Source organism: Tenebrio molitor, chromosome 5, assembly GCF_963966145.1.
Source record: "Tenebrio molitor chromosome 5, icTenMoli1.1, whole genome shotgun sequence".
Classification (NCBI taxonomy): Eukaryota; Metazoa; Arthropoda; class Insecta; order Coleoptera; family Tenebrionidae; genus Tenebrio; species Tenebrio molitor.
The window spans coordinates 16,269,737-16,292,951 of NC_091050.1; the positions used below are offsets into that span (position 1 = coordinate 16,269,737).

The 23,215-nt window shown below is 42.5% G+C and overlaps 3 protein-coding genes and 1 long non-coding RNA gene across 6 annotated transcripts in view; 2 read left to right on the forward strand and 2 right to left on the reverse strand.

The window, feature by feature from the left end:
- osp (outspread) overlaps nucleotides 1-20,406 on the reverse strand; it is a 47,478-nt gene extending 27,072 nt beyond the window's left edge. For both annotated transcript variants that reach the window (XM_069047368.1, XM_069047367.1), the window contains exons 1-2: nucleotides 20,138-20,406; nucleotides 12,964-13,044 (exon numbers count right to left, since the gene is read on the reverse strand). In XM_069047368.1, coding sequence (XP_068903469.1) covers nucleotides 12,964-13,044; nucleotides 20,138-20,245 — 189 coding nt within the window. In that variant the 5' untranslated portion in view covers nucleotides 20,246-20,406. The remainder of the gene's footprint in view (nucleotides 1-12,963; nucleotides 13,045-20,137) is intronic.
- On the forward strand, nucleotides 7,846-9,291 carry LOC138130764 (uncharacterized). Its single transcript, XR_011159643.1, has 2 exons — nucleotides 7,846-8,890; nucleotides 8,943-9,291. It is a non-coding gene; the product is annotated as an uncharacterized lncRNA (long non-coding RNA).
- A 140-nt stretch (nucleotides 20,407-20,546) lies between the features above and the next one.
- On the forward strand, nucleotides 20,547-22,000 carry Pmi (Transmembrane protein Pmi). 2 transcript variants are annotated; one of them, XM_069047392.1, is made up of 2 exons: nucleotides 20,547-21,198; nucleotides 21,266-22,000. In XM_069047392.1, the coding sequence occupies exons 1-2, from the start codon at nucleotides 21,183-21,185 to the stop codon at nucleotides 21,748-21,750; spliced, it is 501 nt and encodes a 166-aa protein (XP_068903493.1). In that variant the 5' UTR covers nucleotides 20,547-21,182; the 3' UTR covers nucleotides 21,751-22,000. The 2 variants fall into 2 exon arrangements, with proteins under 2 accessions (XP_068903493.1, XP_068903492.1); XM_069047391.1 differs by having other exon boundaries at nucleotides 20,563-21,198; nucleotides 21,243-22,000.
- LOC138130755 (dehydrogenase/reductase SDR family protein 7-like) lies at nucleotides 21,995-23,202 on the reverse strand. Its single transcript, XM_069047387.1, has 3 exons — nucleotides 22,926-23,202; nucleotides 22,516-22,879; nucleotides 21,995-22,464 (listed from the first exon to the last, which is right to left on the reverse strand). Exons 1-3 carry the CDS (start codon nucleotides 23,061-23,063, stop codon nucleotides 22,022-22,024), a joined length of 945 nt encoding a protein of 314 aa, XP_068903488.1. The 5' UTR covers nucleotides 23,064-23,202; the 3' UTR covers nucleotides 21,995-22,021.
- Between the last annotated feature and the right edge of the window lie 13 nt (nucleotides 23,203-23,215).

The window sequence follows — 23,215 nt, forward strand, 5'->3', positions numbered from 1 at the left end:
AAAACCCGTGGAAAATGCGACCGGTCCTCTCCGTCTTCGCCGAACGCGCCCCACGGCGGGGTGCCGGTCGACCTTCGAGCTAGGTCCTTACCTCCGGATGATCGATCGTCCCACACCGTAAACGTGAACGTTTCGATATTTCGACAATCGGAGATGAGCAGACGTCGGACGGTTACCAACCGAACAACGCGAAAATTAAAATACAAAAAACGACAAGAGGACGACGACGAAGACGACAGTCCGAGTTCAAGGACTCGCCCGATTTTAATTCCGAACGCACGGTTGTTCTTCGGCATACCATCGTTGGGCGAAATCAAAAGTTGACACATACACGCGTGCGCTTTAGCCCGTACGGAATTTCAAAGAGGCGGCCGGGGCGACGGCGAAGCACTAACCCAAATCCGCGAGTCCGTCCGTTGTCGTGGAACGACTCCGGTCCGCTATTTGTCGGCTCCGGCGATAGTGTGACGTCGACACGCATCGACAATTTTTTTATTGAGAAATCCAACGGTGCAACGCTATTGTGTGTACGAAATAATCGAGGCGAATACCACACGGTCGTATCACCCGCATTCCTTCCTAATCGAGGTGGTTCTTCTTCTCTACTTAAACGGGACGAGTGCCCGACACGACACGAGATAATGTTTAATGAGACAGATCTTTGAGCGGCTCGATAAGAGGATTTGAAGTTGAGCGGTGCGTGGAGTTTATAAATATTTCCGAGTATGAGTGGGCAAGGAAAATAAACACTCCAATGTTTACTGGTACCAGGATAAAACAGTCAAACACGCACGCCGGTCGACGGCTATTCTTGTAAAACAGCCAGTGCGACTCAATTTTCTAAGAGAGTCATACGACAAAATTAAAGGACGGTGTAGGAACGACCTTCGATAAATCTGTCTCTTTCCTAAATTAAATGGTTTGGAGATGGAGAGAAAATTTTCCGCGGTTCTAAAGATAAACGATAAACCAGCTGACTCCGTGTTTTCGCAATTCTTGTACGAATCTGGTCGAGAAACGAGCAATAACAGTTTTGGAACAACGGGGCTCCGTTCACCTCCCCCTGACGCACACCACACTTGCGAACTCGACACCGGCTCGTGTAACATGCGTTCAAAAAAAAAATTAAGATCATATGGTCACGTGCTTGCTGTCAAATGTCATTTGTTGAGCAAACAGGCAGTGGTATGAACAAAATCAGTCAAAAACGTTGGTTTCTCTAAATGAATTACATATTCAATTTACACTAAAATCATAATCAAAGTAAAGTACTTGAAGGCCAACTAAAAGGACGACCCGCTTCACCACAAGTTTTTCTGAACGCTCGTTATTTCACCTCTTGATTTGTTTTGTTTTGTTAAATGCCTCAAAAGAAACAATCACCGTTCAGAAGTCTTGAACAATATGCAGTTAATTTTTTACTGTGTTATTATAAAAACAGGTGTCCAGTTGGAGTACCTTGACACGACGCTCGGCTTCCACTCTGTAGCTACGTAAACATTGCAATATTTGTGTCACCAAAAATTTTTTTATTCGATCGTCCTTTGAGAAGCAACGAGATTTCGCTAATCCCCTGACCCAATTCTTGTAACGAAATGTCGTCACTCTTTCGGAAAATGTTTGTCATTGGCAGTGCTCCGAAGTGGTCGATCTAATTCCGATGATCGCCTAATTTCGAAACGTGCAATTAACAGATAACAATATCTGATCGATCATTTTCTGATTTCTCCGCATGTAAGGTTAAGAGAAACCATCTCCGCGATTGTCCCACCAATAAAACAATACACACAGAATCGTAACAATACCGCGATTTCGACACGTGGAAAAAATTAATTTCAGTTCTTTGATGCATGAATTAGTCTGAAAATTTCACAATTTCACAAATGTACCGTTTTCGGTACGACACCTGTTTGGCAATTCGTCGATTTGCTTTTGTCTAGTTATTTTTTGATGCTGCCGCGCAACAAACAGCTCCGACGCTGTGAGAAAAAAATGTGAAAAATCTCGATTTACGGCAACTTTTCGATAAAATGCCACTGTAAAAGCGGCATTTTTCGCAATCCCGCACCGACAAAAAAATCATTCTCAAGGGCAACAAACCGACTTTCATCGATCGAACGAGTCAAAATACGGCGATTCGTACTTTTTCCGCAAACCGCACAAACCGACGTCGACATCCTGTTACGCGATTCTGATTTAATTTAGCTATGTTCGCTATTTTAATTGTCCGGCAGATTTTTTTTTTTCTCCGTGTTGCCGAACATTTCTTAATCGACCAAGTAGGAATAGTGCATAGAAATAAGTAGTCTGATCAACAACTATTTACTTATCAGATTAACTACTAAGTATGTATAATTTGGTGCGCCCCAAGGTGGTGCCCTTGGACCTATTTTATTTCTTGGATATACACAAAATAATCAAGCGTAGGCAACTCAAAAATGTACAGTGGATAAAGATAATGTGTACATGAAAAGTTTACTAGTTTTAAAACAACTCCATAATGTTTATGCATTATTTTTAACGACGCTTTCATAATGACTTGTTAAAACTAGATACCACTCTAAAAAACAAGCACTTGCTATTTTGGTATTTTCGTGAAAATTTTTTATATCAATATTATCAGAAGTGTCTTTATCAAACATTTAAAATTGTGTACTTTCTAGAACCACTTGAATTTTGTAAGTTTTTATTCACAGAAAACAAAAACCGGAAATCCTGTGACGATAATTTTCCGAAGAAATATTTTAAAAACCTAAACGAATTATTTCGGACAAAAACTTGATTTTCTGTACATTGGTTCTGCTATGTCCCAGGTTAAAGTCAAAAAATGTCCTTATTTACGACGTTGTAAATTTAATGGGTCATAAATTTATGCAACAATACCGCCCTTATGACCGAGTAAGGTTTATGATCTACCCTTAAATAAAAAAATGAAGATTTTCTTTCCAAATAACAGAAATATTAGATGGTTATTTCACTTTTATGATGAATAATTTTATTATTGATAAATTTTTATTCTGCCAGGTCGAGTTACTGGGCGTTTCTATATTGCAGATATTTTCGAAATTTAAAATTTATAACGGGTTGTGGAGACCAGACTAGTCAAGAAAATAGTATATTACACTATTAGTGATGAAAGTGCCTGATTTTTCAACGAGCAATACATGATATACCTACTCTCGAGGGCCAGCGAGTGAGGATAGTATTGCAAGTTGAAAAATCGGGTAATTGTTCACTTTAACTACTTCTGGAATTTTCGCGTTTTTTCTGGCTAGACACCCTCAGGGCGTCCTCCTAGATCGTTTCCCACCATTCAAACCTTGTGCAAATGCCTTTTTTTTCTCTCTTGTTGTGTTTCAAAGTCGCGTCAAGGTCGCGCCAATGTCTTAGTATAACTAAAGGGTAAGGAAAATTGATTTGCACAAGGTTTGAATGGTGGGAAACGATCTAGGAGGACGCCCTGAGGGTCTCTAGCCAGAAAAAACGCGAAAATTCCAGAAGTAGTTAAAGTGAACAATTACCAAAAATCGCACTTTGATCACGAATTGTGTATACTATTTTTTCCAACATCGCTTATGATGTTACTCCCCCATTTTTTGAATTTTCCGGATCTGGAGTTTCAATTAATGCAAATTACAGTGTTTAAAATTTTTATATTAATAAGTGGGTAGTAGATTGTTAATGTAGTAGATTGTTAAACAAATTTTCCTCACTAGTGAGTTTACTTTCTCCATTTTCCTCACTAAATTGAGTGATGAAAGTATCATTTTCATAATCGATGTTGGAAAAATGTATTTTTTTACATACAGGGTGTCCCAAAAATGGCGTACTAACTACTTACTACCTTATCGAGGATGTTTAAATGTACATGAAAAAAATATGGAAAAAATGTTTCCGACAAAAAAATCAATTATTTTTATTATTATTATTAACGGTAATACAATGTAAACAAAGATATATTCGTACATCATTACCTTGAAATGTTACCATAGTGGATTTAAAATAATATTTTCGATAGTGATGCAACGATTACGATTAAATTAATCGTAACCGGCGATTGTACAGGGTTTTCCGATTAATCGTAATCGCCGGTTATCGTTACGATTATTAAACGATTAATTGGCGACAAGTTAATGCACGTTTACTTCTGTTCTAACGAGTTGGGTGGCTAGTCACTGGCACAACGCAAAGTTGCAACCTCGAAAGTGCGGAGTACGACTGCATTTGGTCAATTTTTCAGAAACAAGTGGACGAAGGGCGTTCATCCGTACCTCAGTCGATTCGGTTTTTTCTGTAGAATGAAGTGAGACGGATAAATTGTGTATCTGGTGCGTACCTTCATCGAACAATCAGTGTTATTTCTACTAGTCGTGTGGACGTGTGTTTGTCAAAATGTCTAAACGCCAGGCAAGTGATATTTGGAAGCATTTTATTAAAGTAACAGATAACGTAAATAAAGCAAAATGCACTTATTGTGGTAGTGAAATTTCTCGTGGTGGTCAAAATGCAGCCGCTAAAGGTTTTACCACGAGCAATATGTGGGCACATGTCAAGCGATTCCATGGAGATGAAGTAATAAAGGCTCAATATGACTCAAGTTTGGATAATAGTACTACGAGTGATACACCACCAATAAAAAAACAAGCAACGATTCCTCATCTTTTGGAAAATATTTGTGGTATGTATGACCTTAATCATCCTCGAGCAAAGGAGATAACGCAAACGATAGCTGAACTTATTTGTCTGGACATGGAACCCCTTGATCTTGTTAATAAGGAAGGATTCAATAGACTCTTGCGAAAGCTTTGTCCAAAGTACAAGATTGTATCCAGAACGTACATAACCGAAACAGTTCTTCCCGATATGTATTCACGTGTAAAAAAATAAAGTACAAATAGAATTGAACAAGATTCCATACATTGTAATTACTAGTGTTAGGATCAAAATATTCTTTTTCCCGTGACTCCGCCCATTTCATAGGCGCGCATCGCTTCAGTCGATCGCACTTGCAGGGGCAGTTGGTGCACTACTACTGCAGTAAATGTGAATTGGTTTTCCAGCGCGGAAAGTGTTTACATTTAGAAGATTTAGAAACCAACTATTAGGCTTGATTTTGATAAGTTTTCATTATTTTGCATTTCATTTTTAAATAATATTTTAATCGAATTTGAATTTTATTTTGAGTTTCAAAGAATTTAATTTTTATTTTGAATTTGAATTTTACTTTGAGTTTCAAAGAATTTAATTTTTATTTTATTAATTTTCTTACTAAAAATGTCGAAGGAAGAAGCTTCGATATCCTCAAATCCTTTAATCACCAAATGGGTTGGTGAATTAGGGGATACGTTTTGTTTTACCAATCCAGAAGACGCATTTTGCAAAACTTGTGGAACATAAAAACTAAAATGCACCAAGAAGCTTTAAATTCTGAAAGTGGCGACACGTTTTATTCAGATTTATGTGAGGCATTCACTGCTGCCAATATTCCCTTGCATAAATTGCAAAATCCTGTGCTAAAGGCTTTTTTAGCGAAATATACAGACCGGCATATACCTGATGATTCGACATTACGGAAAAATTACATACCAGGCTGTTATAAAAAAATTATGACTTCTATTCAAAATAAAGTAGCTGACAATTATATATGGGTTTCTGCGGACGAAACGACAGATATTTTAGGTCGATGTGTAACTAATGTGGTTATTGGTGTTCTACATCCTACGATTTCATATACTCCCTATTTAATAAGAACTGCAATAACAAGTTCTATCAATTCTAGCAAGATGTGTGAAATAATTGAGCAAAGTCTTTCCAACAGCTGCATCACTGTAAACAAGGAAAATGTTTAGCTGTTTACCAGTGATGCTGCTGCATATATGCTAAAAACTGGAAAGTTGCTAAAAGCGCTGTATCCAAACATGCTTCATATTACCTGTTTAGCGCACGCATTGCACCGTATTTGCGAATTTGTACGTGACGAATTTCCCGACATAGACAAATTGATTAGTTTATGTAAAAAAATCTTTTTAAAAGCACCTTCCAGGGTAAGTCTCTATAAAGAATTATATCCATTGCTACCATTACCTCCTGCGCCAGTAAGGTGTCACGTCAATTGGACGCCGAAAACTGGACGCGCCAAAACTGGTCTCCGCAACCCGGACGCGCGACAATTGGACGCATGCGACAATTGGACGCGTGCGACAATTGGACGCGTGCGACAATTGGACGGTAGACGCATGCGACATGCATTGAAATTATTTCACAATATTTGAAGTAATTAACTTCCTAAATTCCTTATTAAAGGTATCAATAATATTATGTATGTTACAGCTAATCTCTTTTTCTTTAGAATTTTATAATACGTATTAGGAATGTAATATTTACCTATCAAACCCTTCCGTCCAGAGTAGGTATTATTCTTATCAGTGGGATGGTTTCTTTCTTAAGAAACAATTAGGGAAATAAGGAAACAGTTGCTGGTAAGATTATTTAAGCCGGTGCTGAAATACTACAAAATTACAGGTTTTCGGCTTTCGGTACTTTGTAAACATTTCGGTTTATTACTTAAATTTACTTATTATTCTATTTCATTTCATTTCTTTTGTTGACGAATGTGAACATATTTAATATGTAATAGCACAATAAATTATTATTAATAAAAATTTGTTACACAGTCTAGGACTGGTTTTTACAAATCTATGAGGGGCATGATGACCAACTCAATAGACCGGGACCAATGGCTTAACGTGACAGAATATAGCCTTTTTTTAAATTTTTCCCTGGGTTGGAATTGAGTCCGCAACCCTCGCGTCCCTGAGCCGAAACGGACTCCCTTAGGCTATATTCTGCCTATTATTAAGTATTATAATTATTCTCACGAGTCCAATTTTCGTCGCGTCCAATTTTCGTCGCGTCCAATTGTCGCATGCGTCCAATTGTCGCGCGTCCAGGTTGCGGCGACCAGTTTTCGCGCGACTAGTTTACCGCGTCCAGTTGACGTAGATCCGCGCCAGTAATTACTCGATGGGGCACATGGATAGAAGCAAGCAGCTTTTATTTTAACAATTTAGACAATATAAAAAATGTTGTGTCTTCTCTGCCAGATGATGCAAGTTCTATAATTGAATGTAAAAATCTTTTGCTTAAATCTTCTTTACAACCACAATTGAATTTTATAGAAGAACATTTCACTACTTCACCACATGCAATAACGTCTTTTGAAACCCAAAATTTGTCTTTAAAGGAGGGCCTTTCAAAACTTGACGAAATTTTAAATAATTTGAAACTTATTTCTGGAGAATTTGGGGATCGTGTACAGCGTAAATTCCAAATTGTATTTAATAAAAACCGAGACTTAAATATGCTGTACTGCAAAAGTTTATTCCGTACTTTGACCATCCTCCCTTATCTAGTTGTGACGTAGAAAGGTCCTTCTCTATATTTAAAGACATTCTGACCCCCAAGAGAAATAGATTAACGGAAGAAAATTTAGAAAAATTGGTAGTTATTAGCGTAAATAAGAACGTCCTAACTGCAAATTAATAATTTAAATAATAATAATTTAACATTACGTAGTTTCTTTATTTCTCGCATTATAAAATTGTAATTATAAATTAACTGTTGAGACGCCACTGAGTGCTCTTATCGTATAAAATGAAAAACTAAATGTACGAATGGGAGGTTAAATTGTGAGCGATAACAGAACGACTTTTTGTTGAAATCTAGTTCGAATTAATATCAAGCGTTAATCGCACCCGGCATAGCGCGTCCTATCATCGAATCGGCGCATGTAGTACATGTGCCGCTTTGTTTGCGGAGAATATTCAAATCCTAACACTGGTAATTACTACGGATCTGTGGACTAGTGATTCATCTTCGAATATAAATGATTTTATTAGTTTTACTGCACATGGCATCAACCAAAATTTTGAAACACAAAACTTTTGTTTGGAAGTAATGCCTTTTGGTGAAAATATAGCTCACAACTTAAATTTGGCTATGTTAAAATGGGAAATAAATAATAAAGTAGTGGCAGTTGTCACAGACAATGCCAGAAATATTGTAAATGCTATAAAGGAGCTTCAGTCTCTTGAACACATATCTTGTATGGTACATACAGTACAACTTGTTTTACATGATGGTTTGCTGGAACAGGCAGCTGTGAAGGAAGTAATTACCATTTCTAGAAAAATCATCGGTCATTTTAGTCATTCTACAAAAGCAGCGAAAATGCTTCTAGAAGCTCAAACAACATATAACATACCAAAACATGTTTTAATTCAAGATGTTCCTACTCGTTGGGATTCTACCTATTACATGCTTAGTAGACTATATGAACAACGAATCTCTGTCCAAGCAGTTTTGCCCAAACTTAACTGTAACTATGAACTAAGTACTCAACAATGGATTCTGGTGCAGAAGATTGTAGATATATTAAAATATTTTGAGGATGTTACAAAAGCATTGAGTAATGAAAATTCGTTACTATCCGATGCAATTCCCTTAAGAAATAGTTTGATGAAAATAATGGAAAAAATTTCTTCGGATAATTCTATCCATGCCAACGATCATTGCATCAAATCTATGGCACAATCTTTACATCAACAACTCTCCGCAAGATTTTGCAGTATTGAAGAAAATGATTCGTATATAATGGCGACGGCATTAAATCCGAAATACAAAACTCGAGTTTTCTTGTCATCAACTACAGCTAGGAAAGCCAAGGAACTCTTGTGTTCAACAATTCGTAAACAAAAGGATCAAAATGTTCGACCTCTTGAAGAAGAACCTTCTACCAGCAGCACAAGCAGTCGTAGTGATGATATTTGGAGTATTTGCCAAGAAATTATCGATGATGTACAACAAAATGAACCCTTGTCAAATTATATAGGTAAGGAAGAAACATCCACAAGTAACATTAATTTAAGTTCAATTTTATTTAGCTGATGCTGCTGATGAGGAAGTTAAGGCCTATTTAAATGCTCCTAATGAACCACATTCTGCAGATCCATTATATTTTTGGAGAACTTCGCAACATTTCCCTCGTTTAAAAAAATTGGCTTTAAAATATTTGGCCTATAAAGCTTCTTCAGTATCATCTGAAAGGCTGTTTTCAACTGCAGGCCTAATACAAACAGATAAAAGGAATCGTTTAAGTGGGGAGAATTTACAAATGCTTTGCTTTTTGAATAAAAATCTGCGCGCAGTCAACTTTGATTATTAAACTTATACACGTTAAATGTTTGTAATTGTTAAAATCTTTGTTTCTAATAAATTTTGACGTTTTTTAAAGTTTTATTTATTAATCGTAATCGTAATCGTAATCGCACGATTACTGTATTTTAAAATCGTAATCGTAATCGTAATCGTTAAATAATAATCGTTGCATCACTAATTTTCGATTCCCAAAGCTTCTAAATTTTCTATTACGCAAGATTAGATATTGGTAGTGAGTGATCTTGTACTTTGTGGTAATATGTACGATTAGAGGTAGCTGTCATGACAATTTAATACATATATTTTGAAATTATTGACCTGTTAAGTGCCACTTTCAAAGACCTCTAATCAGCAAATAAGTCCAATAGAATTTCTTTAACATTTTTCTGACGTTTACGGTAATCTCTTCTACACCGTAGTGCACCGTTAGTACGCCATTTTTGGGACAGCCTGTATGTATGTACAAATAAAAATATTATCACAACAAAGAATGTAACTGTATTTATTTATCACATTACTACTAGTTCTTGCCAGCGGCTGGACATATTGTTTTCTTGCTCAATATCTCACTGGTGAGTTTCATTATCTACGTTACACTTAAAAAATCAAACTGTCGAACACCGAAAAATTTTTGGAAATCGATCCACTGGTACTCCAGTTTACCCGAAACACAAAAACCTACAAAACAAGCTGAAGCAATTTTATACAGGGTGTCTCAGAATTCCACCGACAAACTTTTAGGGCTGATTCTATGATCAAAAATAAGCATAAAACGCTTAATACGTATGGGGTCAAAAACGTTTAGTTTGCGAGATAAATGATAATCGACTAAAAAGTTTTATCAGCAACAAAAGCAATTGGGTGGAATTTATTGATGAAACGTACTTACATAAAAAGGAGCTATGTACAATTTACAAAAATTGTCTAAATCCCCCAACACTTCTTGTTGGCGATGTTTTCCCAACAAAATAATGCTAAGCGTAAACTTGAAATAAAAAAATATTTAGAAGAAGTACCGTTTAATTAAAATATTGTCGTAGCCTGCTTCATCGCCAGATTTGTCACCCACAGAATGCATTTGGTCGAACATCTGTAGAAAGACACCGATATTGTGAAGGTGCAGACACAACTGCAATATGCTCAAAAAAAAAGGGGGTCCCGTGGGAGGCGATAAATCCCACCATTATGTGCGCGTTTCTTTGGAGTCATTTCTTTTTGGCAGGCCATATCAAAAATCATGTGCATGATCTATTATCCATGCGATGACGTCTTTTGCATTTTTTCAAATACATAGTTGGCACCCAAGCCATCACACCCACTACTAAAAATAATCACGTATTCACCGGTTTATTCTTTACTCCATTGTGGTCATCCGTATTTTGGTCATTCAAACTTTCAAGTAAATAGGTCAGATTCGTGGTACGAAAACGTTTTGGCCAAAATCAACTTGTCGACGATCTTTAATTTGTTTCTCTCGTCACGTCATCGGTGCGGGTTGAAAATTTCGCCTGCGGAAGTCCCGCGCCACCTTCACCGTTTAACATTAACTCGTACGGTGATTGTACTCCTCCGTGAAAATCCTGCTCGTCGAAGGAGGCTCATCTCTCCGTTACGTAACGCAAGTCGGGGTCACACGAACGCGCGAGAATGCCATCATCCATTGCCCAACTGCACCTGCCGAGCCCTCTCTTTCTCTCTCCGACGGCTCCCAAAACTCGCCGAAACCGACCCCGATTGCCGCTTCCGGACGAGATTCTCTGTCAATTGTCGCTCGACGAAAACTGGATCACCAGAACAATGCGCGACGTTCCCGTTCGCTAATTGGCCGCGGAGGTGTTGCGCAAGTCGACCCGGAGGCCCCCTCGAACGTCGTCTTCCCGACCTGATGCTGCTGATTAATTGCCGATTGCGAAACGTCGCGGATGATGCCCGACCACGATTGCCAAACGTTACACCCATTGTGTTTGTTAATGAATGGAAACTTTTTTCGAGAGGTAAAAAAAAAAATTCTGGATTCGTCCGCGAGAGGTGTCGGTCCATCCCCGTCCAATCAGTTCGATTGTTGGAAAGCTTAACCGCCAAACAATCGCCCGCTGATGATGTGTATTGTGTTTTTATCTGGACAAACAGAAAACTGACGTCGGAATTGTTTCGTGTAATTGGCTACGTTCAAGGCTAATTTTTTTTTCCTGGTAATTACAGAATATTTGTGCAAGACGTAAATGGTGCTGTTGTTATTATGTAAACTGTTGGAGCCTTAAGTGAATTCGTTGGAAAATCACCGGGCGAGCGGGGGACTCAGAAAAAGAGGAAACGGATCTGGTCTAATGAAGATGAATCGGTGAACAAAAACTGAATTTAGATGGAATAGGAAATGAGTCAAACGTCGAGTGCGACGGAAATTGCGAACCACGAGCGTTCGATGGGGCGCAAATCGGGTCGCTGCGAACGTCCGACTAAATACACGTTACGATGCTCGTTAGAAACAAAACTAGAAATCGAAGGTTACACTTGTTTCACAGCTTTTCGAGAGGTTCGATACATTAGAAAAATAACCTTCACATCAACCGTGAGATAATGAGTGGGTACTTTTGAGAACCGTTCGATAAAATCACGGATTTACGAAAAATTAAATCATCCATCGGCGGTTTCCGAAAATTGTCGCGGTATGACTAAAGCACGGCTTTTAATAGCTGTGAGACAAGAGTTGTGCGAAAGATTCAGAGAATATTTCGCGAACCACGACCGGAATTCCACCTTTCCGCGAAGAAATCCTCGCAAGTTGAGAAAGACGAGATTGTGCGAACAGAACAGATACGACGGATGGATGGACCTTGACCTTGTGCTATTCAGCAGACCGACTTAATCTTCCGTTTTCTGGAATCCTTCCATATCTGGCGAAAAACGATCCGAACGAAACCGAAACCGATTTCTAAAAACGTTCCGCCAGGAGAAAACACATCGCAACAAACGTTAAAATGCAGATGGCGTAGAATCCGGACCGAAACGTGGGAAAATACAAGGTGCCGGTGCGGACCGCGAGTGCCAAAATCTGACCACGTGGGCCGTCCGAAACACGTGTCCCAACGTCTCCATTATCGCACTTGCGACAAGTCGCGACACCGAAAAATCTCGTCCAATTCGAATTCCGATACCTTTTTTTTCCTTTCTTCGGCGATCGGACTTGCGTATTCACGGAACACGACAGTCAGTGAGAGTTTTTTGGCCGTCGACCTTCAACTCGCCGATACGATAAATTGCCGAAATTTATTCGCGTGAGAATTACCAATAACGGTACTAATTACGTCTCGATTTATCAAACCTTTATCTCCCGGAATCTTGGGATTTGCGGCTGGATCGTCCAATAAATTCTCGTTGCCGATAAACAAAACCCATTATTACGCGCGATAAATCATCTCGCACCGAGCTACCGACGTCCCAAAAAAGGACACGCCGGCAATTAGGGGGACCATTAAACAAAAAAAAAAAAAAAAAAAAACACAACAATCTTTTGTTGTTAATCAATTTCCACCGATCGGGACCGGACAACGGAGCGCGGACTCTCTAATTAAATTTATTTCCCATGGCGTGGGCACCCAACAACGTCCCAATTAGCTCGTTACAAGTGCGATACACCCTAAAACACGACGGGTTGAACGCACCTCGCGGGCCTTGAAATCTTTTGGCGAATCCGCGTCAAAGTCGCGCTGGAAAACGACACCAGCCTTGATGGTCCGTCGTGCTTACCTTGGTCCTGTTGAGAGGTACGGAGAAGTCCCAGTCCGGAGCCACGAACAGGTATCCGCTCCGGGCAACGGAACGGCTCGCCTGCAACAGAAAAGTGCGATCAGCACGGGATTGATTGGCGCCCGAACGGGTGATCGCCGCCCAACGGGAGTCCGGCGCCCAACTCGGGGCCTCGTCTTCCACCCGTTCAATTAGCGCCGTAACGGCGCAACCCGACCGATTTTGCCGTCTCGTTGGGACAAGAAAGGCTGCAATCACTGCCGGGAGAAACAGCGCCATTATGGCATTCGTGTCGCTTTTTTAACGGCGATAAACAACGAAGAAAGCCCATTATCACCATTGTGGGGTGACGTTCGACTGGAACGTGGAAAGTGTTCCGAGAAAACGGCGCCAAATCGGGACCGTAACGTCATTGTTGTGGCCGTTCGGCGAATCCGATTTGCGGTTACTCGCGAAAAAATTTTGCGTCACTCGCGAAACATGTGCTCTCCTCCTAATCACCCAGATATCTCGCACCGTGCCGATTTTTTTTTATCGTCTTGAAAACAATGTTTCCTCGGAAATTTTTTATCGCCAACAACAAACCGTTGAATTAATAATCGAAAGCGTCACCACCACTCTCGTATTGGAATTTCGGGCGCCACCCGAGGATGACCGCTCGACCCGGCCATCTTCACCAATTTACGATGTTTCGCGATGCACCTCGCATCACAATCAAACCTCAACGCCGTCGCATTCCTGCGTCGCGCCGTTCGGCTATTTATACATGCGACAAGTCCACGATGCGTTTCCGGCGACCGTCGCTCTTCTGAATATCAAGTTTCTGGACGTATTGTTGGTGCGCACCCATCAAAGCCGCCGGTTTCGCCTCGCTGTAACCCGAGAAGGCTACCAGATGGTCGTTGGGGTTGGTGCGTACCGACCTCGGCGGTGATGAGTAACGCGCGCCGAGGTGAGCTATATTCGGAGGATGCGAGGTGCGACCATATGGTCGGGGAATATTTTCAGGAATCGGCCGTAGTGTGCAACGGAGTCATGGCGAAACGACCGTTTATGGAAGCGGTTTTTCAAGAACGTCTCGCGTGGAAGGGCGTTGATCACGGACCTGAAGGAAATTAAGTTGAAGAGTCGCGCTGCAACGCGACTCGCCGTTTACATTCGGAACGTCCGATTTATTCCAGGTCCTGTTGCCGAACCGACAACTACAAACTTCATCTCCGAGTCCATTCATGGCTTTCTCTTCCTCCGCCTTTTGTACGAACAATGCGCCGCGACTTTCTTCCCAAAACAATAATTTTATGGGACTCTTTGTTGTCGAGAGTTATTTCGAATGCAAATGACATTTCTCGACGATTTTTTCTTGTTGCCACCAGAACAATCTCGGCGATGGAACGCCCGTGGAATTATAAAATTCCAACGGCGCGTTATAGCGTAATGACGGTCATTTGAAAAAGAGACGCCCTGTCGTTAAATCCAAAACAGTTAGATAATATACGAGCGTTCCTCGGTGGAAATGTTACCGAAACGTCGGAGATATGCCGAGCACCGTTACGATTATGTTAATGGCCCATATTATTCACCACGACCGAGAAAAAACGGTCCCATTGTACGAATCGTACCGTCCGGATTGTCGCACAGACAGATTGGACCATCCGTCCAGATTGGATCGCGCGGGTCACGTGTCCCGACGGACGCTCCTTCGTATTTTTGCACGTGCCGGTCGTACCGACACGAAATTAGCTACCGGTGCAAGACCCGACGTGTCATTACAATTAAGAAGTCTGGGCGAGTTTCAGCAAAAATCCTCTTCGTGTGTCTGTGTGAGTCAGCGGTTTCGTTTCAGGCGAACAGAAGTCGAGAAAAAAAAATCACCACCATATAAGCCAAGGACTGGACCGGACTCGAAATGCGAAACGACCGGTGATCCTTCGCGCGGTAATTGTTTCTCCATCGCCGATTTCCAAAGGTAAGAAGAATCGGTGATTCGATCGGCTTCTCAAAAGCGGACGCCAAAGGTGATAATGTGGCGAAATCGGATTCGACGAACTCGGACAAACTCGAATTGAATTCTCTCTTTGGTCGTCACCTTTTACGATCTGTCGGTCGTAGTACCGAAGCACCTGCTCGATTCCTCGCCCAGACTGGACGTGAACCCATGTTTTGTAAAATCGAGTACTGGAGTAGTACCGCAGAAGGCCAGAAGAAATCGACCCCGAAACGATTTCGGCAGCGGACAACCTGTCGCAACCAATAAATAAACCAAAGTCGCAAATTTCGCCATCAAAAGGTCGACCGCTGCTACAAACAGGTGCCCCTCAATTTTCGCTTTCAGGTGCGATACAAATCTACGGCGAACGTTTCGCGTGCACTTTCCATTTTTCCCCGTGCGCCTTACAAATTGGACAATCGTACCTGTTGTGCGTTTACGCAATGGTCAACGAACCGCTTGCTACCTGTCGATGGTCGGATAATGAATGGTCGCCATATGGTCCGTGCGTTCGCCACCAGGAAGCGATCCTCGATTCTCCACTGATCGACAAAAATCCCGGTGGCAGATGCTGCCGCCGCTGTCGGAGCATTCCTCTTTAATTGGCGCTTTCAGGTGCGAACAAGAAACGAATCGAAAAAGACACCGGATTGAATGGGACCGTGACTGCGCACTATCCGCGGAGCCATCATTAACATACAGAGGAGCATTAACCCAATTTTTCGTTGTGCGCGACCGTGAAAACGCGCGACGGAATTACGGCGTTGACACGACACTCCCTTGACGTACACCCTGATTTATTCGACGAGCCCTGCCCACTTCTGGTGCGCGGGGCGAGCACCAGGTGAGGAAAACGAGACGACGGGACAGGAAAAAAGCAGCACCACCAACGTCGATGATTAACACGATTACGGAGCGTTTTTCGAACGTCCGTTACCGTGTTACATCACAACGGCGCTTTTTGCCAACGCCTAATTGTCGAAACTAATCTACTCTGATGGCTGGCTAATTGTTGATTTATCTTCATCTGGACGAAAAATAAGCGAAGAGAAGAGAGCCAGAGTGGTAACCTTGCGGGACGCCCGCCCCACACCACGACCCGTGATTGATCACCAGTCCATGGGTTTTTAATCCAACCGACCTTTTTTTACGCGTGTGTGTTCGTGGTACAGGCCACCATCCACCATCGCCGCTCGTAATTATCTCTCGTGGGATTATTTCTTCGGGAGGAACGAGAGGTCGAAAAAAAAAACACCCAACCTTGACACAAATGATTGACTATTGTAACGAGGAAACTTGATCGAGAAAGAGAGAACCCACTCGTGTTTTTCGTTCGTTCGTGTGTGTGTGCGCCCACGCTCGCGGATACACCACGATACCGGCCAGATTTGGTCGACGGAAGCGATGGAAATTGTACGTTTTCGGTCGTTTCGCGGTGAGCCTTGGCGATGGGAGCGTCCGCTCACACGAACGGGCACGTTCGAATAAACATTGTCGATTCCGAAGGCTGCGTGGAGACGGAGGGATCATGCATTCGATAAACATGAGCGATTTTCGCCTCTGCTGAAATGCTAAATCATCGACGAGGAGTGAATTGTCGGTGCTTGTTGGCGTTGAGTTGGGCTAGTCGGCACGTTTTTATCTGATTTTGGGCGAGGAAAGGTCGGAGACGAAAATTCGGGGCTCGTCGCCGATCCGCCGACCTTGGGATGCTGCAGAGCTGGATGGCGGATCCTCGGCCGGCCCACGCTTCGCCAAAAGAATATCCTCCGTACAGAATCTTCCGCGGAACACCATCATACTTGATCGCCACCTCCCAAGAAGAGACTTGCAGAAGGTTCCGAAATGTTCTTCTTCGCAGTTTCAGCTTTTGCGCTTTCGAACTCACAGAAGAGACCCTCCAGTTGGCGAACACAGATCCACCAAACCAACTTGGCGAATTCCTCGGCGGTTACTCATATCGAAATAACCAGGAGTACGCGCATTATTATTATCGAGCCCAATTTCTTTTTCGCAGAAGCGGCTGTTATCGCACGTCGATAAGAAATCGCGAACGCAGCTGGGCTCATCTGGTGCACGCGGACTCGGCGGAAAAGAAGGACCACCGCATTCCGCGCAATCCATCCGTCGAGCCATCTTTCCGCGTTTCGGCGTCGAAGGTCGCACCGTCAATCCGTCATGCCGAAACGCTTCGCATTGATCGCCGCCAAAATCCGCGGTTTCCGAGCAGATCCGCCGCCGCCTCTGACGTAATCCACCCTTCGCACTTCCGCGGTCCGCATTCCTCACGGTCGCGCGCAAATTCGGTGTGAAATTAAAGACGACGAAAAAGCGACGTCCCACTAAGGGTCACTTAATTACCATCGCGAAGATGGCTTCGTCGCAAAAAGCACCGCCGGGGAAAAGCGGAACCGAAACGGTGACGTTGCATTTTCGACTTTGTAAGGCCTCGTTCACGCCTCCACGCTGCGCAACGTCCGAAATATCGACCGGCTCGTAAAAATTTTACGGCCCTCGTTAAACACGACGTTTCGTCGTCGAGATCCGATAAAAATCGTCTCGAATTCGTCCGTCCCGCAACCGTAAAATCCCCATTTCAGAAAAGAAAAAAAAAACAAAAATAAAAACCAACACCACTTCTTGTGCTCGCGCAAAACCGAGCTAATCCTGGAATCCGTCTGCGTTCCTTGGCCGACGACCAAGTGCAAGCTGCAGACGCAAAAATTCAGCTGCGTCACTCTTATCGCAACATTTACGACAATAAAATCGCCCATCTTTTCGCAATTCCACGTGACTCGTTATCTCGGAGGCAATAAAAGAATGCCACGGTACACACGTGTTACATAACACGTGTAAATATTTGTGTCGACGAGGAGCGTCCCTCGTGCGAGGGTTAGTAGAAAGTGTGGCGTCGCGCACTTGCGAAATCGACGGATGGGAGAAAAAATCGGACACGAGCGATATTTCGCCCGATTATTACGCTAATAATACGGTCTGCTCGCAATTGTGTTTTGTTCATTTCCTCGATTAATTGGCGTTACACAACAAAAACCAATGTCGTTAGATGCATGTTTGAACAAAGGTCGCGTCATTTCCGTCCGAACCGGATCATTTCGACGATTCTTTCCGATTTTGGTGGGATCTGGATGCCGATTCGAGTCGGCTCGGTGTTGAATCGATTCGGATATGATTTTTGGCCGAAATTTCACCAATTTTCTGCTTATTAAACTCATCGTTTGCTGTCGTCTCTGGCCTGAATCGGTGTCACTGAGTTTCTAGCGCGAAAAAGTTACCCGAAATCGCATTTAAAAAATTGAGAACTCTTACTAATCCATCAATTATGATTCGAATTGAAAAAAATGTATGTATTTAATAGAAAAAGCCAAAAACTTGCCGAAAAGAAAATAAGTATGGTCGTAAGAACTCCAACGTTATACAGGGCAATTTCTCCACAGTAAACATTCAAGGATCTGAAGGAAATTGCCCACTATAGAGAGGAATCTACATTTGATATACGTATGTATACGTTTATAAAGCATGGAGTAATTATTATTCGCGTGTACACACCTAGTTGTACAATAATTAATTATGGATGTATGTGGTAGGTACATATTTTTACTAAAATTCTGATCAACATTGGTGCGAAGGTTCTTTGAAAAAATACATAACTTGAACCTATAATAAAATAATAGAGAGAAAATGTCCAAGTTTCGGAGGGGAAAAACAGCTTCCATGCCCGTATAATAGAAGGGTGTCCGCTTTAGAGGGTTATAGAAGATTAATATTTGACATCTCCTACTGAGAAATGTAACAGCTCTGAGTCCGACAGAGACTACCTGGTATCATCAAAATTTAAATTAAATTTTGTTACCTGCGCTTCTTTCAACGATACGGCCTGCAGCATAACGTTAGAATTCTTGGAGGGCCATAACATAAGTAGTTTTTAACACGGCTCCGATACACGAGAGGAGAAAGAATGTTATACATGTTAAAGCGTTCTCGCGAAAAATCTCTTGGAATTGGAACAAAATGAAATTTCCAAATTTTCACTTCTCCGGTTCTTCACTCCATCATTTTTTAATCATTCGGAAACACATCCCATCCATTCGAGCCGCATTTTTCCTTAGAAATCGAAAGTTTTAATTGATTTGTAAAAACTTTGCACACGAGAAGTATTTAGCGCGACTATTTAACGAATGTTAACTGGAAGCCATCACTTTGATATCCTTTCATTAGTTATTGTCACCGACCATTAAATTAAAATTACTGTTTCACTTTATTTAAAAAAAAATCACGTGACTCTTTCGTGTGCAGTAGGATCGACATGTTGATACATCAGTTGGTCTAATCGGGAAAGTTTTCTTTCCAATTTTGGTCCAAAAAAATAATCTAAATTTCGTCCACGGTTTTGACTTGTTGGCGTGACAGGTGCAAAAATTTCCGTCAATCCAAAAAATTGCAACAATTGGGACAGATTTCCAAAAAAAGCAATGGAACGAGTGATTCATGACGGACGTTTTTGTTGTTCTTTTTTTTAGTTGTTTTGATGCGGCTTCGGCTGCGTCTTTTTCGATCCGAATTAGCTTCACTTTACGCATCTTTGGCAGAACTTTTCACTTTCTCCTTTGAGATTGACAACCAAATCGGGTTACATTTCACACGGCATTTTACTGTACAAACCGCCTGTAATTTCCTCAATTTAAATAATTATTTACAACTATATGATTTTAGTACGGTTGTTACTTAATTACGGTCGTTTTCGAAAGGCCGACGCTACCATATTTGGCCAACGTTTCGGTTGTGCAATTCCTCCTTATTAACCGCTTTTTTCCTCCGACTAATTTCATTATCGTGGGGGCCGCGAAAATCGGCCGCGCGGGTCCTCCGGGAGTCGGGGCCGCGCCTCTCGGCCCGCATCCCAGCATTAAAAACCAATTAACCGGCAAAACGCAGCCTAACGACGCAATTAAAAAAATTATACACCTGGGAGTGAACACGTCGCGGTAATTGCGGCCCTGGGCGGGCCCCAAAAGGGTCACTTTTTGTGGAGCGGCACTTTCGTTAATGAGCGTGCTCATCTCGGTAACCGTGTCAGGGAAGGAGCGGAGGCGCAGCCGAAGGATCGACTCCAGAAGATTTTTTCGGCACGGTGCATATGTATCGGAATGCACACGTAGCGGGACTCACCCGGTTGCATTCCAGGGCTTCGGCCGAATGCTCCTCTTTCTGCCGAAAGCAGTTGGAGCACTTGGTCTTGTGGAAGATGTTGGGCGCGAACTTCTTGCACTGCGACATGGTCACACACGCCTGGGGCACATCTCAACCGTCCTCCGCAGAGACTTCGGCTGTGTCCCAGAGACAAGCGCGGCCCATCGCGACAACACACTGGCACTTTAAACAACGAAAATTCGGAACGGAACGCATTCAACGGACACACCAACACTACAACTGTTCGACTCGAACTGATTAAAATCCGGACCGACGGGTTTTGACATCACAGCGAATGTGGCGCCGCGGCGGGTCGTACAGTCGTGCCAACGTTCACGCTTGAAACACCCGGACACTCGATGTCGCAATATTTTTTACTTCTGCTTCGCAATCTTCCCATGATTTCCGCGCAGTTCAAACAAAAACTTTACATTCATCCTTTTAACCGATCGAAACTGATTTTTTTTGGTCCAAATTTACGGAAACTTGTGCAAAGTGTGGATGGTGTGTGGGACGACGACACCTCCATATCGATTTCTTCGGCAATTCGGCATTAGTAAATCAAAATTTCCGTGTCGATCAGTCCTAACGAGGGATACGCCTATATAACTACTACCCTACTTCCTACTTGTACACACATTTAGATGTTAAAAATCGATACCCTTCAGTACTTAGAGGGTCGGCTTTCGGCAATCTATTCCGTTCATGGTCTATGATTCTAGGGAGAAACAATTGTGTCGACTCGATCGGGGAACGGGATCGGGTAGTTTTATTGTCTGTGCTTTGTGTTAGTTTATGTGTGGGTAATTGTGGCGTAACCTTAAACACATCGTCAATCATCTTGCAGTAAATTAGTGTGGTCTTTAATACAGGAGAGTACTGAGTGGTCCTCGAATCTCGTTTGAAGACTCCACGTGGTCGGCCCCAACGAACTTTGGCCCTCCGGTCCAAACAATGAAACATAACCTCACTTCGCGAGCTTGAGTTGTCATCGTCGAAGGAGACCAACCCGGCCGAATGATGGATGCAGGCGGCGATAGGTAAGCACTCAGTGTCCAAGCGCCTCAAATCTAACTCATCGTAGATCCTTGCATTCGTCCAATGTAGCTGTGATCAGGGAGGTGTACGACAGCGAGTACTCCCAACAGTGTTTCTCCCTGGAGTTGGAGAAAGCTTTGGACGCTTGTTGCACCGTGATTGTGATAGAACCGAGCCAGTTGGGTGACGAGACCGCTCGCTGGATTAGCGTCGGTAATTGTTTGCACAAATCGGCCGTGGTCTCGGGAATCGGCTCGGTTCTTGCCGGCTTCCTCTGGCCCGACAGGTTCGTGCCCCAGCTTCCTTTCAGCATATTCTCGATGTTGTGCGCCTCGCTGTACACCATCTCCTGGCAGTTCGACCACTGCGTCAAGTACCAGGTCGAGAGAGATCCCCGGAAGTTGGCGCGGCTGCCGATTTTGGGGGCGCTGACGGCGGCTTCGCCCGTAGTCCTCGTCCGCAAGGATAATACTCGGAGGATCGTCCTTCACTGGACCGTGTCTCTCACCGCAGCGGCTTTGTGCGTTTATAGATTGTACCGCACCATGAAATAAATTTCTCATTTACTAGTTTGTCAAGTGTGAGTATAGTTAAATTATTCTGTAGATTAATTGAAATTCCATAATGTAAAAACATCGAGTGTTGATAAGAAACGCCACGAGTTTTTCAAACGTTCCGTCTTCCCTTTCGTGCGAACAAAGGCCAGACATTCGAGTTTGAGAAATAGTATTTAAAATGTGTTTGATTGATTTAACGAAACAATTTGTTAATGTAAATAGACGTAATAAACTATTTAAATAAAAACACCGCTGACATTTATTTAAATTAGTGCAATTGGGCCTTTTTGGCTCTCTTAACCATCACAGAAAAGTACACAGAAGGTAAGTACTTTCGCAGAAAAATAGCAATTTTGGGTAGTAAAGTGCAAATGACGATTTCTTTCTTTTTTTGTACGACGGCTCGCCCGATTTCCGTGGCCACGTATTCAGGTAAGTATCCGGATTCTGTGTTGGCATCCATCTTCCCATGGGGGCTTCCCGAGCTGGTCAGTGCGTTTATAGACAATTCCGTCTTAACGTAACCAGGACTGACCACGGTCACTGAAACATTGTACGAAGCAACCTCAGCTCTGAGGCTGTCACTGAAGGCTTGCAAGGCATGCTTAGAGGCGCAGTACGCCGATCGTTCAGGTAACGCCACCAGGCCTTGAATTGAACTAACAAAAACCACATGACCTGACTTGTTTTTTATCATACTTGGCAACACAGCTGCAATCACAATAATTACAAAATTGCCCCGCCTTTAGCGATCTTTCTTACCTTTGGTCAAGGCGACCGCTCCGAAATAATTGACCAACATGATTTTTATATCTACATCTGGCTGGGTCGAAACCACGGTACCCCTATGCGATACGCCGCCGTTGTTGATCAAAATGTCGATTTTTCCAGTTATCGAGAGAATTTTTTCTACATGACCTGGTAGGGCGTTTATGTCGCTCAAATCCAAGGGATTAATTATTGGCGGTAGAGTCGGTACTGTTGGGTGCGTCTGCAATAAATCTGAACGCACCCTTTCCAATTCTTGACGACGGCGGGCGCACAACACGACTTGACACCCTTGTTTGTAAAACTCGTGAGCCAGAGCCTCGCCCAAACCGGAACTCGCCCCCGTTATCACCACAACCTACAAACCTAGTTCTAACACAGGATCAAATTGGCACCGTCCTCACCTTCGTTAGCAAAGCATTGTAATTTCGTTTTAGACAAATGGCTCTACAGACTTTGAACACGATCCAGGGGATCGTGAGAGCTAGACTCAACGATCCTATCAAATTCAACGACTGGTACAGCTTCTTCGCGTCGAGCATTGTCACCAAACACAAAACTTTCCGTGCTTTGACCCTTAAACCACTTATCAAATCAGAATCATGTTAGAACAGTGAATTTCTCCCATCGATTTAAAATCAGAATGTTGTGACATTTGATTTGACAAGTGACATAACCTCATCTGGCGCCAAAT

What these genes read in the sequence shown, in the direction of transcription:
- Pmi (XM_069047391.1), top strand. Translation starts at nt 21,176, where the DNA reads ATGATGGATGCAGGCGGCGATAG. An exon ending in ATGGATGCAGGCGGCGATAG is followed by an intron (nt 21,199 to 21,242) that starts GTAAGCACTCAG and finishes AACTCATCGTAG; the next exon opens with ATCCTTGCATTCGTCCAATG.
- LOC138130755 (XM_069047387.1), bottom strand. Translation starts at nt 23,063, where the DNA reads ATGCTCGACGCGAAGAAGCTGTACCAGTCGTTGAATTTGATAGGATCG. An exon ending in ACAATGCTTTGCTAACGAAG is followed by an intron (nt 22,880 to 22,925) that starts GTGAGGACGGTG and finishes CTAGGTTTGTAG; the next exon opens with GTTGTGGTGATAACGGGGGC. An exon ending in AGCGGTCGCCTTGACCAAAG is followed by an intron (nt 22,465 to 22,515) that starts GTAAGAAAGATC and finishes TTGTGATTGCAG; the next exon opens with CTGTGTTGCCAAGTATGATA.